This window comes from Macaca fascicularis, chromosome 1, assembly GCF_037993035.2.
Source record: "Macaca fascicularis isolate 582-1 chromosome 1, T2T-MFA8v1.1".
NCBI lineage: Eukaryota > Metazoa > Chordata > Mammalia > Primates > Cercopithecidae > Macaca > Macaca fascicularis.
The window spans coordinates 149644182-149661455 of NC_088375.1; the positions used below are offsets into that span (position 1 = coordinate 149644182).

At 42.9% G+C, this 17274-nt stretch overlaps 2 protein-coding genes across 8 annotated transcripts in view; one reads left to right on the top strand and one right to left on the bottom strand.

The window, feature by feature from the left end:
- The window catches only part of DNAI3 (dynein axonemal intermediate chain 3), a 142496-nt gene extending 139301 nt beyond the window's left edge, over positions 1–3195 (bottom strand). For all 3 annotated transcript variants that reach the window (XM_045368067.3, XM_005542867.5, XM_074002762.1), the window contains exon 1: positions 3046–3195. The gene's annotated coding sequence lies outside the window, so the exon portion shown is untranslated. The remainder of the gene's footprint in view (positions 1–3045) is intronic.
- A 110-nt stretch (positions 3196–3305) lies between these two features.
- The window catches only part of MCOLN2 (mucolipin TRP cation channel 2), a 72689-nt gene continuing 58720 nt past the window's right edge, over positions 3306–17274 (top strand). For 3 of the 5 annotated variants that reach the window (XM_005542854.4, XM_074002858.1, XM_074002861.1), the window contains exon 1: positions 3306–3619. In XM_005542854.4, coding sequence (XP_005542911.3) covers positions 3543–3619 — 77 coding nt within the window. In that variant the 5' untranslated portion in view covers positions 3306–3542. The remainder of the gene's footprint in view (positions 3620–17274) is intronic. The other 2 variants (XM_005542855.4, XM_074002860.1) reach the window with 1 other exon arrangement.

Here is a 17274-nt window from a genome sequence, read left to right on the forward strand (position 1 = left end):
AGTGGCGCAATCTTGGCTCACTGCAACCTCGACCTCCCAGGCTCAGGCAAGCCTCCCAAGCAGCTGGAACCACAGGCGTGGGCCACTATGCCGAGCTAATTTTTGTATTTTTAGTAGAGACGGGGTTTCGCTGTGTTGCCCACTCTAGTCTTGCACTCCTGGGCTCCAGCAATCCACCTTCCTTGGCCTCCCAAAGTGCTGGTATTACAGGTGCGAGCCACTGTGTCCGGCCTAGCTCACACTTCTTTAGACTACTTTTTAAAAATTTCCTTTTTTTTTTTTTTTTTTTTTTGAGACGGAGTCTCGCTGTGTCGCCCAGGCTGGAGTGCAGTGGCCAGATCTCAGCTCACTGCAAGCTCTGCCTCCCGGGTTTTTACGCCATTCTCCTGCCACAGCCTCCCGAGTAGCCGGGACTACAGGCGCCCGCCACCTCGCCCGGCTAGTTTTTTGTATTTTTTAGTAGAGACGGGGTTTCACCGTGTTAGCCAGGATGGTCTCGAACTCCTGACCTCGTGATCCGCCCGTCTCGGCCTCCCAAAGTGCTGGGATTACAGGCTTGAGCCACCGCGCCCGGCTAAAAATTTCCTTTTTAACACTAAATCAGTGAAACGTCCACATGAAGACAAACTGCTAGAGAAATTTAAGACCTTTAGGTTGTAAAATTAAAATGTCATATTATAAAACACTGCTGAGCAAAAGATTCTTGTGTTATTTGGTTACTGGTCATTACAAATTTGAGTCAGGGCACAAAACTTTTTGTGCTATGATATTCAGAACAGAACACAGATGCCTGAAAGAATTAACACAGCACAAAACAATGTCTATTACTACCTACTGAAAAATGAGCCACGATCTTTACCACAAACAACTGACTTTTTGAAAGTTAAAAACTTAATGCCTACTGAGAATTAAATTTACTAATTGAGAACGATTAGATTCGATGGCTGAAAACTTCAGTATGTGTTATATTTATAATAAATCCTTCAGTCATCTGACTCCAGTAATTTTCCACTCAGTCTTCTCCCCCTCAATTCCTGCACACACTCAGATTAAATATTTCTGAGAACCTGGCTACTTACAGAGTGGGAGCAGCAGCAGTAGCATCTTCTTGCTAGAAGTGCAAAACCTCAGGTCCTACTAAATCAATCTGCTTCAATAAAAGCTCTCGTGACTCATGTGCACATTAATGTTTGAGATCCCCAGATCTCCTTTTTGAAACTATTTCTCCCTCTACAGGGGTCCCCGAAACCCGGGCTCCAGACTGGTACAGGTCTGTGGCCCTCTAATAACCAAGCCGCACTGCAGGAGGTGAGCATTGAGCAAGAGAACAGCGGTTTCCATTAGATTCTCAAAGGGGCACAAAGGGGCAGAAGCCCTACTGTGAGCTGCGCATGTGAGGGATCTAAGTTGCAGGTTGTGTGCTCCTTGTAAGACTCTAATGCCTATTGATCTGAGGTGCAACAGTTTCATCCCGAAAACATCCTCCCCTCAACCCCCCACCTTCCGTGGAAAAAAATCACCAGTCCCTGGTGCCAAAAGGTTGGGGTCTTACTATGTTGCCCAGGCTGGAGTGCAGTTGCTATTCACAGGCTGGATGATTGCACACCTCCGATGAAAGCGGCTCAAAACCAAGGCATTTTTGCCTAATAACCCCTTGAAAGTGACTTAAAAGAGGGTCAATTATGTATGCTTTTATGTACATAGTCTGTCCAATTGCTTCTACCTGGACAAGCATATTAAAATTAATACCTGGCAGAATATTACTTGCCTGAGCTAAACCCGGAGATCTTTTAAACGCTTGCAGACTCACAGAGCCTGGCACTGCGGACTTTGCTGCTGCTACCTCGTGAAAAGAAGGGGTACCAGCTCTAGGAGGCTGTCGGCCACGTCCAAACTATCAAGCCAACATCACTAGAAGCCGAACACGGCTTTCGGTCATGTACTGCCGACTCTCATCTCTAAGATTCACGAACCGCGACCGATTGTCTGTTCGGTTTCCCACAGGCGACTTCCTTTCATGCACAAAGAGGGAAGAGCAGCGGTGGCTGCGGCAGGGCCCTGGGGTTGCGAGTCCAGCCCTGGGGCCGTGCACCCTCCCTCGGCGCCCGCCGGGCCACTCTGACGCTCCCTCCGGGCTCCCTCCCTTTCATCCCGACGCGGGCGCAGGGCGACTCGCTTCTCCTCTGCCTTGCGCACCCATCGCACTTTCTAACATCTCAGAAACATGGCCCTTGTCACAGACTTTCGTGATCGCGCACTTTAAAGAAAAGCCAGAATGAATGAACTTGTCAGTTTAATGTGACGTCTTAGAGGGAAAGGGCCATGTCTTTGTCATCCCAGACACCACAGTACCCGACGGTCGGCTTGGCGCTCAGTGTTTCCCTAAGCATCAAAACAGGAACAACCAAAGCAACGGACAAATGAATGCATGTGGAAACAAGAAAAGAATGCATAAAAGAGTGAAGAAAAGAGGGGGCCAGGCATAGTGGCTTAACCTGTAATCCTAGCACTTTGGCAGGCCAAGGCAGGAGGATCACTTGAGTCCAGGAGTTCAAGGTTGCAGTGAGCCGTGATCGCAGCTCAGGCGACAAGTGAGACCCGGTCTCCCCACCCTTTCCCCCCTCCCCCCAAAAAAGGCAGGAGCCCCACAGGGCCAGGAGTGCCAGGTGCGGCCGCCCGGGGGCGGTGTGGGGGGTGCGTGGGCCACTTTGCCTCAGCGACCACCGCCCGGGTCCCTCTGTGAGGCGCTTCTCAGGCAGACACCCCGAGCCAAAGCGGGCCGCACTGCAGCGCTGGGCACTTGGGTGGAGAGCGTGGGGGCCGCGGGCCCGCGCCCAGACAGGTGTAGCCGTCCCATGCTCGGCGTCCTGCCGCTCCCGGACGGCGCCATGCCTCCAGGCATGGAGGTGCTGGACCTGCCGCTGTGGAACCGCTTCTCGGGCCTGTCCTGGGGGCCGCACCACAGGTCAGTGCCCCCGGGCGCCCCTTGGCGCGCTCCACGCCTCCCTGGGGGCCCCACCGCCGCCCCCTTTCGGGACTACTTACTTCCTCAGTTCTTCTCGCGCGCGCCTTGGCTCCATCCCCTACGGCCCCCACCCCGCCTCCGCGTCGCCGATCCCCTTCTCCGGGAGCGCGAGGAGGCTGGTCCGCTGACGCGTGGAATAAGTGCCCCAGGACCTCAAGTGGGGAAGCTCCGGTCCCTGGTGGGAGGCGGTGGGGTGGGGCGGAGCGGGACGGGGCGGGGCAGTCCCTTGGGGGCGGGGCGGGAGCGCCTGGCCACGCGCCGCATCCTGCGGCGAGAGCACAGAGCAGCCTTTCAGCCGCCCGAGCAGGGCCAGCCGCACCCAGCGACCTTCGCGCTTGCCCTAGGGCCGGGGTCTGCGCGCACCGCGCGGCCGGCAGGAAGGGTAAGAGAAGGGGACCCCGCTTAGCAGGGCTCCAACTTCAGCGGACGCGTTCCGGCGACGGCGCACTGAGTCTGCAGTGAACAATTTTTCCTGTTATGAATCCCGAGAGCCCTGCAAAGTTTTGAAGGAGGAGGCATGGCCCGTCAGCCTTATCGTTTTCCCCAGGCAAGGATTCCAGAGAGAGGATCAGGTGTTTTCAGGTTAACCGGCAGGTGAGGAGTCGGGGCTGCATCTTTCAGGATGCTAGACTAGAGAAATCTTCCTGAAGTCGATGGCTTTACTTCCGTAGACTAGAGCTTGCCTACTGCCTTGGGAATGCTTATATTAACTGCTTGCAGTTAGTTAAATAAGGCTGGGCTGTGCCTTCCAGAACAAACAGGCCTTTCCCTCAGGTGGGAGGGTTGTAGTGTGGCTAACCCCAGTTCTCTGCCTTTATGAAAAGGCGCACAGTTCAGCCGCTTGGCGCTGCCAGCGGGCCCCTCCTGCGTGGTCAAAGCTCCAGCCACCCCAGCACATTTGAACCGAGGGTGTGAATACAAACAGGCCTTGGCTCCCCCGTTCCCTGCTCTCCAAACAGATATATATGTATGTATCTGAAATATATATGTATGTGTGAGTGTGAGTGTGTGTGTCTCTGGTTGTACAGTACTTGTGGGAAACAAAATTGTGTGTCATTGTAAATTGAGAATGGAAGAAAAGGTTAGTAAGAGAGAGGTGGGAGAGGTTTCTTATGGGTGTCAGGATGTAGACTCTGATATTTTATGTAGAAGGAACCAACTACGTAGTTCTCCCCAGAAATGGGATGTGGGTTTCACACTCAGGAGCGGCTCATCACCTCTGTGATGTGCTAACCAAAATCGCACAAGTTTTGGGAAATTTGATAGCTTTCCCCTATTGAGTCAAAGTTTCTTGAGACTTTAGCCTGTCTTCCTCTTCATACCTTAAGAAGAGTCAAACTCCCTTTGCTGTGAACTTTCCACAGGCATACCCTTCTCCTTTAGAAAGCCCTTTATAGGTCAGTTTCTGTGGCCAGAACTCTAAAAACGACACATTTTCCATACAGAGGCCATCATAATACCAATTTTATTTAACCTCCTGTAATAAAAAATGAGTGAATCCTATTAAAGTGTTTGAGGTAGCCACATTCTTTTCTGTGAAGGAGGAACATAACAAAAGTGTTTTTTTTTTTTTAAATAGAGTAATAAATGTAAAATATTTTAATGAAGCAAGTGAGAAGAACTGAGAGGCGTAGTTTGAGCAGAGGGGCACAAAATACAGAACTGAAAGTCAAGAATGATCATATTCACAAGCTGATCTCTTTGTCTAGATCCCTGTCAGTGAAGTGAAACCTAGAACAAAACAATTTGAAAACCGGCGGAAAAAGAGATGGCTTCTTGTGACTGTAGCTTTCAAAGTAAAAATAGTGGCCAAAGAAAACTCTTCTGGCCGTAAAATTATAAGTGGACTTTCCCGAAGCTGGACTGTTTTCTTTAAGGCCTAAAGTCTAAGTTCCATATGTCAGTTCTGAAGAATTAAATCACTCTTTAGTGAGCTCTTGTGTCACATGTTAAGGGGTTCATAGAAAAAAGTGCAGGCATACCTTGTTTTACTGTGCTTTGCTTTATTGCACTTTGCAGATACTGCTTTTTTTTTTTTTTAAACAAATTGAAGGTTTGTGGTAACCCTTTGTCCAGCAAGTCTATTGGTGCCATTTTTCCAACAGCGGGTGCTCACTTTGTGTCTCTGTGTCACATTTTGGCAATTCTCTCAATATTTCAAACTTTTTCATCATTATTATTATATCTGTTATGGTGATCTGTGACCAATAAACTTTGATGTTACTACTGTAATTGTCTTGGGGTGCCATGAACTGTGCCCATATAAGACAGGGAACTCAATTAACAAATGTTGTATGTGTTCTGACTACTCCACCAACCAGCCTTTCTTCTATCTCTTTTCCTCTCCCCAACCTCTCTATTCCCTGAGATACCACAATATTGAAATTAGCCCAATTAATAACCCTACAGTGGTCTCTAAGTGTTTGAGTGCAAGGGACAATCACAGGTCTCTCACTTTAAAGGTAGAAATGATTAAGCTTAGTAAGGAAGGTATGTTGAAAGCTGAGACAGACCAAAAGCTAGGCATTTTGTGCCATTTGGCCAAGTTTTGAATGCATATGAGAAATTCTTGAAGGAAATTATAAGTACCACTCCAGTGAAAACACAAATGATTAGGAAGCAAAACAGCCTTATTGCTGTTATGGAGAAAGTTTTTGTGGTCTGGATAGAAGATCAAACCAGCCCCAACATTTGCTAAAGCTAAAGCATAATCTAGAGCAAGGCCCAAACTCTCTTCAATTCTGTGAAGGCTGAGAGAGGTGATGAAGCTGCTGAAGAAAAGTTTCAAGCTAGCAGAGGTTGGTTCATAAGCTTTAAGAAAGGAAGCCATCTCTCTAACACGTAAGTGCAAGGTGAAGCAGAAAGTGCTGATATAGAAGCTGCAGCAAGTTAGTTGGAAGATCTAACTAAGATCATTGATGAAGGAGGCTACTCTAAACAACAGATTTTCAATGTAGACAAAACAGCCTTCTATTGGAAGGAGATGCCATCTCGGACTTTCCTAGGTAGAGAAGACAAGTCAGTGTCTGATTTCAAAGGTGCAAAGGACAGGATGGCTCTCTAGTTAGGAACTAGTACAGCTGGTGACTTTTAAGTTGAAGCCAGTGCTCATTTACCATTCCAAAAATCCTAGGGCACTTAAGAATTATGTTAATCTACTCTGCCTCTGCTTTGTAAATGGAACAACAAAGCCTAGATGGCAGTACATTTGTTTACAGCATGATTTACTGAATATTTTAAGCTCATGGTTGAGACCTACTGCTCGGAAAAAAAGATTTCTTTCAAAATATTACTGCTCATTGATAATATCTCTGGTCACTGAAAAGTTCTGATGGAGTTGTACAAGGAGATGAATGTTGTTTTCATATATGTTAACACAACATCCATTCTGCAGCCCATGGATCAAGGAGTAATTTCAACTTTCAAGACTTATTATTTAAGAACTACATTTTGTAAGGTTATATGTTGCCATAGAAAATCATTCCTCTGATGAATCTGGACAAAGTAAACCCTTCTGGAAAGGATTCATCATTCTGGATGCATTAAGAACATTCATGATTTATGGGAAGAGGTCAAAATATTAACATTAACAGGAAGTTTGGAAGAAGTTGATTTTAAGCCTCATGGATAACTTTCAAGGGGTCCAGACTTCAGTAGAGGAAGTATTAGGTCAGTGCAAAAGTAATTGTGGGTTTTGCCGTTACTTTTAATGGCAAAAAAACCATAATTACTTTTACACCAATCTGCTAATCACAGATATGGTGGAAATACTCAGAGAACTAGAAGAGAAGCCTGAAGATGTGACTGAATTACTGCAATCTCATGATCAAACTAGAATGGATGAGGAGTTGTTTGTTATGGCTGAGCAAAGAAAGTAGTTTCTTGAGATAGAATCTGCTCCTAGTGAAGATGCTATGAACATTGTTGAAATGACAACACATAATTTAGCATATTCCGTAAACATAGTTGATAAAACAGCAGGAAGGTTTGAGAGGACTGACTCCAATTTTGAAAGAAGTTCTACTGTGGGTAAAATGCAATCAAACAGCATTGCATGCAACAGAGAAATGTTTTGTGACAGGAAGAGTTAATTGATAGATCAGACTTCGTTGTTGTCTTCTTTTAAGAAATTGCCCCAAACACCCCAGCCTTCAGCAACCACCACCCTGATCAGTCAGCAGCCATCAACAAGGAGGCAAGAGTACCCTCCACCAGCAAAAAGAGTACAGCTTGCTGAAGGTTCAGATGATTGTTAGCATTTTTTAGTAATGAAGTACTTTTAAATTAAGGTGTGTTTTTAGACATAATGCTGTTACAGACTTCATAGACTATAGTATAGTGTAAACATAACTTTTATATGCACTGGGAAACAAAAAAAAAATTGTATGACTTGCTTTACTGCAGTATTTGCTTTATTGTGGTGATCTGGAACCAGACTTTCAATATCTCTGAGGTATGCCTGTAATTTTATTTCCAGACTTCATTTTATCAAACTGCAATGTTCTGTTCAGTATTAAATGTTTAAAGTCATGTTTTTGGTTTGTTTATTTGTTTGCTTTGGCAATCATCTGAATTTTTTTTTCTTCCCACTCTTCTCTGCCTGCCTATAGCTGAGTTTTCTACTCTGTTTTGAGCTTGGTCCTCAGCCCCTTTTTTCCTGGTATGAGAGACTGTGTCCAGGGAATGTTGTCCATATTCCTTTTCCCTCAGCTGGGTGGACTGTTTCCTTCCTTCTCTTTTGAGGGTTGTGTTTTGTTTTCTCCCCTTGAATACATCTCTGTAGTTTCAGCCTAAAACATCTGCCAGGCAATAATTGATAACTCATGAGGCAGAAGATTCTTGAAAATAGTCTTTGGTGTATTTCTAGAAGACCCATAGTTTAAATGGTGGCCTTAAAAAAATATCATACTATGGCCAGGCGCAGTGGCTCACGCCTGTAATCCCAGCACTTTGGGAGACCGAGGCGGGCAGATCACGAGGTCTGGAGATCGAGACCGTCCTGGCTAACACGGTGAAATCCTGTCTCTACTGAAAATACAGAAAAAAAAAAAAAAAAAAAAAATTAGCCGAGCATGGTGGCACTCGCCTGTTGTCCCAGCTACTTGGGAGGCTGAGGTAGGAGAATCACTTGAACCTGGGAGGCAGAGCTTGCAGTGAGTGGAGATCATGCCACTGCACTCCAGCCTGGGTGAGAGAGCAAGACTCTGTCTCAAAAAAAAAAAAAAAAATCATACTACTTATGCCAACTACAGGAATTTGCTAGAGATACATAGAATGTAGGGATTCACCAACATGACACTGAGGTGGGCTTGTCCAAAATTAAGGTAACCTCAATGCTTTGAGGAACAAAATGATTATTTCTTTATAACTTCTTTTCTTTAGGGAGAGTCATCAGCATGACTCTGTTAAGTTGGGCTCTTACTGAAAATATTGGAGAAAGAAAAATGTTAGGAAATGTCATAATTCCAGTCATCTCCCTCAGTTTTAACTGCATGTGGAATCCTTTATTGCTGAGAAATGAATTTCCCTTTCTTTATCTCTTCCTCAGAGAACTGTTTCTTCAAGTTTCCAAAGGAGTGTGGCTTGTTTAGAAAAAGCACATTAAAAATATGCAGCCCTAGTTCTGCTTTCCTGGTGTTCAGAGGCAGCAAAGTGGGGATCGGAGGTGATTTTTGGGAATTTGGTGGCACGGTTGTCTGTAGGGAAACTCCTGAAAGGTTAGCATGTTCATCTTTCATGAGTGGTTCTAATGGAAAATGAAAAGCCCCTCTGGCCTTCCTTCAGGGTGCTTCTTAGGGTTAGAATGACCATGTCATTTATGTTCTGAGAACTGTGTTGAGAAGGGAACCAAAGTTTTCTTCTTTGCCTTTTTTCCTCTCAACTTCATTTAATTGACACCGACCTACCCTACCCAGCTACCTCAAAACCTCAGTTGGCTAGACATTTTTCTTTCTTCCTCTTTTGCAAGACTAGCAGATCATGAGAAAATTTGTTCATTGTAGGAATTGGAGTGAAAAAATGACGTGCAAGTTGTTAGGAATGGTCTAAAGTATTTCATCTGTTGGACTGCCCCCGATATCATCCTGGGGCCAACACAGTCATTACTGTAGAAACATTGAATTTTAGTCTCCGTATCTACCACTCCTTCCACCCTCTACCCCAAACCAATCACACACAAACTAAGCAGGGAAATACTTGACTATCTGATACATATCAGACTCTTTCTTTTTGAAATAGCGCATTTTAACTCATAATAATGATTCAGGAATTCACACGTTAATCACCAAAAATGAACAAAAAAGGAAAACTTAATGAAGAAAATTAAAATTACCTATAATACTACTTCACAGAGATTACAAAAATATGGAGGCTTTTTTGGCTGGTTCATGTGCTTCTAGACTTTAAAATCTCTATATGCACATATAAATGCTGGCTTTTTTTTTCCAGCCTGGGTCTTGTTCTGTCACCCAGGCTGGGGTGCAGTGGCATAATGACAGCTTACTGCAGCCTCAAACTTCAAGTCTCAAGTGATCCTCCTGCCTCAGCCCCCCAAGTAGCTGGGACTACAGGTGCCTGCCACCACTCCTGGCTAGCTTATTATTATTAGTTATTATTATTTCTAGAGATGGGGGTCTCCCTATGTTGCCCAAGCTGGTCTCAAACTCCTGGGCCCAAGGGATCCTCCTGCCTCAGCTTCCCAAAGCTCTGGGATTACAGGCCTAAGCCACCATGCCCAGTTTATGCTGATGTTTTTTGAAAAATGAGATCTCAATATATCTATTCTGTAACTTTAAGAAAATTACAATATGTCATAGACATCTTCAAGTCAGTGCAAAGTTACAAATAGGGCTGCAATTAACATTTTTGTAACTAACTTATTGTTTTAAAGTTTGCATTATAAATCCATAGAAGTTTGATTTTTTTTTTTTTTTTTTGAGATGGAGTCTCATTCTGTTGCCCAAGCTGGAGTGCAATGGCATGATCGGCTCACTGCAACCTCTGCCTCGCAGGTTTACATGATTCTCCTGCCTCAGCCTCCCAAGTGGCTGGGATTACAGGTGCACACCACCACATCTGGCTAATTTTTTTTTTATTTTTAGTAGAGACGAGGTTTCACTATGTTGTACAGATTGGTCTCAAACTCCTGACCTTGTGATCTGCCTGCGTCGGCCTCCCAATGTGCTGGGATTACAGGTGTGAGCCACCGTGCCCAGCCCAGAAGTTTGATTCTTAAGTCACTTTTATAGATATTGCCCAAGTGCCAATCAAAATTTACATTTCTTTTAATAGTTTTAAAATCATTCTTCATAAATAAAAATTAAGATAGGTTTTTACCAACCTGATTGTTAGTAAGTTTTTATTGTTAAATGTTCACTGGCTTGTTCAGATCCATTGCCTGTTATATTGGATTGTCTTTTTCTTATTAATAGTCTGGAGCTCTTTACAGGTCATAATAGATGGTTAACTTTTCCTGTGTAAATATATTGCACATTTTTCTCCAAATCTCTTTGTATTTTAACTTTTTGAAGTCTTACATTTATATGTTAAGATCTGTCAGTCATTTTTACATCTTCTAAATTTTTTTGTACTTAAAAAGGCATGTTAAATTGTTTTAAAAATCCTGATCTTATACTACTATCAATTTTATTTTTAAAATGTGTCTAAATTTTATTTTTGCATTCAGTTTGAGAGAGTACTCTAACTTTCTCTTTCCAAAATGGATAGCAAATTATTATTATAACAACTCATTGAATAATTTATTCTTTGGAAAGACTAAGAATAATGAGTAAAACAAAGTAAGGTTTCTATCATCAGCAAACCAGGCAACTAAATTACCTACAACTTGCTAATGTATCTTGACTAAGCAAGACTTACTTTTAAATATATTTTTAATTCACTTTTTAATATTAATATTTTAGACTTTCTATTATTTTAATGTTATTAATATGGTTGTTATTATTATTTGATCACAAAAGGTATTAACTAAGGAAAAGTTCGTGTAGTCAAGGTTGATGTCTCATTATTGATTCATTACTTTTTTCCAACAGATTTTCATTGAACACCTATTATGTATTAGATACTATGCTGTATGCTGGGCTATATGGTAATAAGCAAGACCCACCCTTCATGAAGTCCGTTGTAGGGGAAACCAATAAAGATTGTGATTGCAATTATGAAGGAAATAAAGTGATGATAGAGGCAGTGGGGAAGGCCACATTAATAGAGTGGCCAGAGAGCCCTCTCTACCGAGGTGTCATTTGTGCTGAGAGATGAAGGGTGACAGGAAGAAACCAGACGCACAAAGAACTGGGGGAACAGCAGTAGGGTGGATGAAATGGTGAGTGAAATGTGCAGAGGGGGGACTGTCCACAGCCAGGAAAGAAGCCATTGTGTAGTGAGGAAGGGGAAGAGGGTATGGGAGGAGTGGGCAGGAGTCTTTTAGCAGTGGTAGGAGGTTTCGATTTTACTCTGAGAGAGGGAGAAAGCCCCTAAAGAAAGCCCCTAAAGCAAAGAAGTGATGTCTGACTTATGCTTTTAAAATTACCCCTTTGGCTACCATGTGGAGAATTGAGAGGCTATTGCAGTTGGGTAAGAGATGACAGTGCTTGGACCAGGGAGGCTGCAGTGCATACAGAGAGATGGAGACCATTCCTTGATGTGTTTTGAAGGAAGACTTGATAAATTGAATGTGAGAATTGAATACAAAGGGAACTCAAAGCATACTTTAGAGCAGTGGTTCCCATACTTTGCTACACATTAGAATCACCTGAGTAACTTTAAAAATCCTGATGCCCAGTTCACTCCTCCTACTAATTAAATCAGAATGTCTTGGGACTGAGAGACAAGCACTGAAATCTTTTAAAAATCCTCAGGTGGGCTGGACACTGTGGCTCACACCTGTAATCCCAGCACTTTGGGAGGCTGAGGTGGGAGGATCACTTGAGTCCAAGAGTTCAAGACCAGCCTGGGCAACATAGCAAAACCTGTCTCCATTTTAAAAAGCAAAAATTAAAATTAAAAAAATCCTCAGATGATTCTGCTCTGCACCCAAGATGGAGAACGGACTAAGGATTGCAGCTAGGCCACTGAATACACTAAGGATTCCAACTGAAGCATTTTTTTTTTAATGCTAATAACAATGCATTTATTTTTTAAAAACTATTTCAGTAGTTTTTGGGGAACAGGTGGCGTTTGGTTACATGAAAAAGTTCTTTACTGGTGATTTCGGAGATTTTTGTGCACCTATCCCCCAAGCAGTGTTCACTGTACCCAATGTGTATTCTTTTATCTTTTACCCCATTCCAACCCTTTCCCCTGAGTTGCCAAAGTCCATAGTATGATTCTTATGTCTTTGCATCCTCATAGCTCAGCTTACACCTGTAAGTGAGAATATATGATGTTTGGTTTTCCATTCCTGAGTTACTTCACTTAGAATAATGGTCTTCAGATCCATCCAGGTTGCTGTGAATGCCATTATTTTGTTCCTTTTTATAGCTGAGTAGCATTCAATGGTGTATACAAACACACACACACACACACACACACACACACACATACACATATCACCTTTTCTTTATCCACTCATTTATTGATGGGCATCTGGGCTGGTTTTATATTTTTGCAGTTACAAATTGTGCTGCTATAAACATGCATGTACAAGTATCTTTTTCATATAATGACTTATTTTCCTCTGGGTAGATACCCAGTAGTGGGATTGCTGGATCAAATAGTAGTTCTACTTTTAGTCCTTTGAGGAATCTCCACACTGTTTTCCATAGTGGTTGTAAGAGTTTACATTCCCACCAGCAGTTTAAAAGTGTTGTCTTTTCACCCCATCCACACCAACATCTATTTTTTGATTTTTTGATTATGGCTATTCTTGCAAGAGTGAGGTGGTATCACATTGTGGTTTTGATCTGCATTTCCCTCATCATTAGTGATGTTGAGCAGTTTTTCATATGTTTGTTTGCCATTTGTATATCTTCTTTTGAGAATTGTCTATTCATGTCTTTAGCCCACGTTTTGATGGGATTATTTTTTTTCCTTGCTGATTTGAGTTCCTTGTAGATTCTGGATATTAGTCCTTTGTGAGATGTATAGATTGTGAAGATTTTCTCTCACTCATTGGGTTGTCTGTTTATTCTGCTGATTGTTTCTTTTGCTGTGCAGAGCTTTTTTTTTTTTTTTGAGATGGAGTTTTGATCTTGTTACCCAGGCTGGAGTGCAATGGTGCTATCTTGGCTCTCTGCAACCTCCACCTCCTGGGTTCAAGTAATTCTCCTGCCTCAGCCTCCTGAGTAGCTGGGATTACAGGCATGCACCACCAACATGCCCGGCTAATTTTGTATGTTTAGTAGAGACGGGGTTTCTGCATGTTGGTCAGGCTGGTCTCGAACTCCCGACCTCAGGTGATCCACCCACCTCGGTCTCCCAAAGTGATGGGATTATAGGTGTGAACCACCACTCCTGGCCCAGTTTTATTCTTCTACATGTGGCCTGCCAATTATTCCAGCACCATTTGTTTAATAGGGTATCCTTTCCCCACTTTATGGTTTTGTTTGCTTTGTTGAACATTAGTTGGCTGTAAGTATTTGGCTTTATTTCTGGGTTCTCTGTTCTGTTCCATTGGTTTATATGCCTATTTTTATATCAGTACCATGCTGTTTTGGTGACTGTGGCCTTAGAGTATAGTTTGAAGTCAGGTAATGTGATGCCTCCAGATTTGTTCTTTTTGCTTAGTCTTGCTTTGGCTATGCAGGCTCTTTTTTTGGTTCCATATGAATTTTAGGATTTTTTGCCTAGTTCTGTGAAGAATGATGGTGGTATTTTGATGGGAATTGCATTGGATTTGCAGATTGCTTTTGGCAGTATGGTCATTTTCACAATATTGATTCTACCCATCCATGAGCATGGAATGTGTTTCCATTTGTTTGTGTCATATATGATTTCTTTTAGCAGTATTTTGTAGTTTTCCTTGTAGAGGTCTTTCACCTCCTTGGTTAAGTATATTCCTAATTTTAAATTTTGTGGTGTTTTTGTTTTTGTTTTTGCAACTGTTGTGAAAGGGGTTGAGTTCTTTATTTGATTCTCAGCTTGGTCAGCAGCTGAAGCATTTGAATGAATGTGTACAGATCGCTGCTTTGAGCAGATGGGTGGAGGAGCAGGTGGAGGGTGGGTTTGAGAGACCAATTAGACCTGTGGGTGAAGTTTCATAAAAAAGGTTGGATAAGGAAGTCTGCTCAAGAGAGAGATTTGCTGGAGATGCAAATATGGAAACCCACATCATGTAGAGAGTATTTAAAGTCATAGGATTGGACAAGCTGTTTTAGAATAGAGGATAGAGACTAGAAGAATCCATACTGTGCCTCAAGGCACTCTGGCATCAAGAGGAGGGGGTTGTCCTGGAAACTGACAGAAGAGGTTGTCCCAAGGAGGTAGTGGTCAGCTGTATCAAATGCTGCAGAGCCAATAAGCCTGAAAAGTGTTTGTTAGAATCTATAGCAAGAGATGGTTTACCCTGAGCATTTTAATGAAGTAATAGAAATGGGAACCCAGTGTTTGTTCTAGAGAATCTGTACCACAAAGTCAGCTTGAGGAGGTAAGTGCTGGGTTCATTCCATTAGATGGCTTTACTTTTTTTTTTTCTCATTTTGATAATATGACCATGTAGAAGTTTCTTGAATGTATGGACTAGGATGGCTATTTGCCAAAATGTCACACATTTTTTATTTTATTTCAATTTTTCTTTTTGAGACAGGGTCTTTCTCTGTTGCAGACTGGAGTATACTGGTATGATCATGGCTCACTGCAGCCTCGACCTCCCTGGGCTCAAGCAATCCTCCCACCTTAGCCTCCCAAGTAGCTGGGACTACAGGCACAAGCCAGCATGCCCAGCGAACTTTTTGTATTTTTAGTACAGACGGGTTTTGCCATGTTGCCCAGGCTGTTCTCGAACTCCTGAGCTCAAGTGATCCACCACCGCGGTCTCCCAAAGTGCTGAGATTACAGGCATGAACCACCACACTTGGCCATATTGAGTTATTTTATCCTTTGGTATTAATATATTGCTTGCTTTCAACAAAACAGGAAGAAGAGAGGAATGGATACTGGGCAGGCAACTAGTAGTGTCTGTCACAGGAAGTCTAACAATTTACTTTTCAGGCTTCCTTTCCCAGGAAGGGATTGAAGGATATTCTCCACAAAATGAGAGAGTAAAGAAAGAAGCAGACATGGGATCCAAGAGATGGGGGTTCCAATTTAGGAAGGTGGTGAAGAAGTTCCTAAAGTTATGGCCTTGAAAAGTGATTAGAAAGCAACCAGGTAGATTTGAGCAAAAGGATGAGGGCTGTAGGCATTGGTGTCTCTCCATGGAAGAAAGAAATTGACAGGGTACCTGGCTTGTGTGTATTTAAGGGTGGTGTCAGATTCAGCCAGAGTTTAGTGATAAAGTTATAATTGGTATACAGAAAACTAGACAAATGGGGAAAAGGGCAATTAACTCCAGGAAAATAGTTCGAGTGAGGAAGAATATAACATTACAGTATGTTAATAGCTCAACTCTGAAGAGTTTTTACATAGCCACTTCATAAAATCAGATGTTAATTTATCCAAAATTTGCATTAAAACTTGGTTGGGAAGATGAGTAGGGAGGTGAAATGTATGTTGGGGAGAAGATATAAGAGCTAAATCCGTATTTTCCAAGGGAGGATTCAAATTGATAATATCTAAAATGAAAAAATAGTGGCATAAGTATTATTTAGAAATTTTAAAGTAGGGCCAGGCACGGTGGCTCACGCTTGTAATCCCAGCACTTTGGGAGGCCGAGGCGGGTGGATCACGAGTTCAGGAGATCGAGACCAGCCTGACCAACATGGTGAAACCCCGTCTCTACTAAAAATACAAAAATTAGCTGAGCGTGGAGGTGCGCCTGTAATCCCAACTACTCAGGAGGCTGAGGCAGGAGAATCACTTGAACCCGGGAGGCAGAGGTTGCAGTGAGCCAAGATCATGCCATTGCACTCCAGCCTGGGCAACAGGGCGAGACTCTGTCTCAAAAAAAAAAAAAAAAAAAAAAAATTAAAAGTAAATGACTTTTAAAAAGACTGATAAAAGCAGTTGCACCTAAGGAACAGAAATCAGAGGTGTGGTTTATTAATAATTCATTTAAAATCATGTACAGGCCAGGGGCAGTGTCTCACACCTGTAATCCCAGCACTTTGGGAGGCCAGGGGGAAGGATCATCTGCATCCAGGAGTTTGAGACCAGCCTGGGCAATGTGGCAAGCCCCCGTCTCTACAAAAAATTGAAAAATAAGCTGAGCATGGCAGTACATACCTATGGTCCTAGCTACTCTGGAAGCTGAGGCAAAAGGATTGCTTGAGCTCAGGAAGTTAAGGCTGCAATGAGCCATGATTGCATCACTGTACTCCAGCCTGGGTGACAGAGTGAGATCCTATCTCAAAAAAAGAAAAAAACAAAAAGAAAAGAAAAGAAAAGAAAAATACAGTTATATCATTATTAAATTTTGGGGAAATAAAGGTGGTGGGGAGTTAGGTGAGGCCAGATCATGCGGAACCACACAGATTTGGGTTGCTGGTGTGGGGACTGAGGAGGGTGATTTTACCCCTCACTGTGATGAGTATAAAAATGAAGGATAGATTTGGGAAGTGATTTGCCCTGCCTACCCCGCTCCATCCCCTGAGACTGGTAAGATATACTTGTGAATTAAAAAAAAAAAAAATTCTGTCGGGGCTCAGTGGCTCATGCCTGTAATCCCAACACTTTGAGAGGCCAGGGTGGGTGGATCACCTGAAGTCAGGAGTTCGAGACCAACCTGGCCAATATAGTGAAACCCTGTCACTACTAAAAATAAAAAATAGTAATAAAAAAATTAGCTGCGCATGGTAGCAGGCACCTGTAGTCCCAGCTACTCTGGAGGCTGAGGCAGGATAATTGCTTGAACCCATGAGGTGGACGTTGCAGTGAGTCAAGATTGCACCACTGCACTCCAGCCTAGGTGACAGAAAGAGGCTCCATCTCAAAAAAAAAAAAAAAACTGTTGTGTACTGCTATACCAATATATGATACCTAAACAGATCTGGTAAGAAACATGATGCCTATTAGGATTATTTTCTGTATTTTCTGTTTGTTTGTTGGGGCCAGGGGAACAAACATCAATTTCTTTAAAGCTAACAAGTTTATAATAGCAGTTGGGACAACAAAGAACAACCACAGCTAAGGTGTGGTTG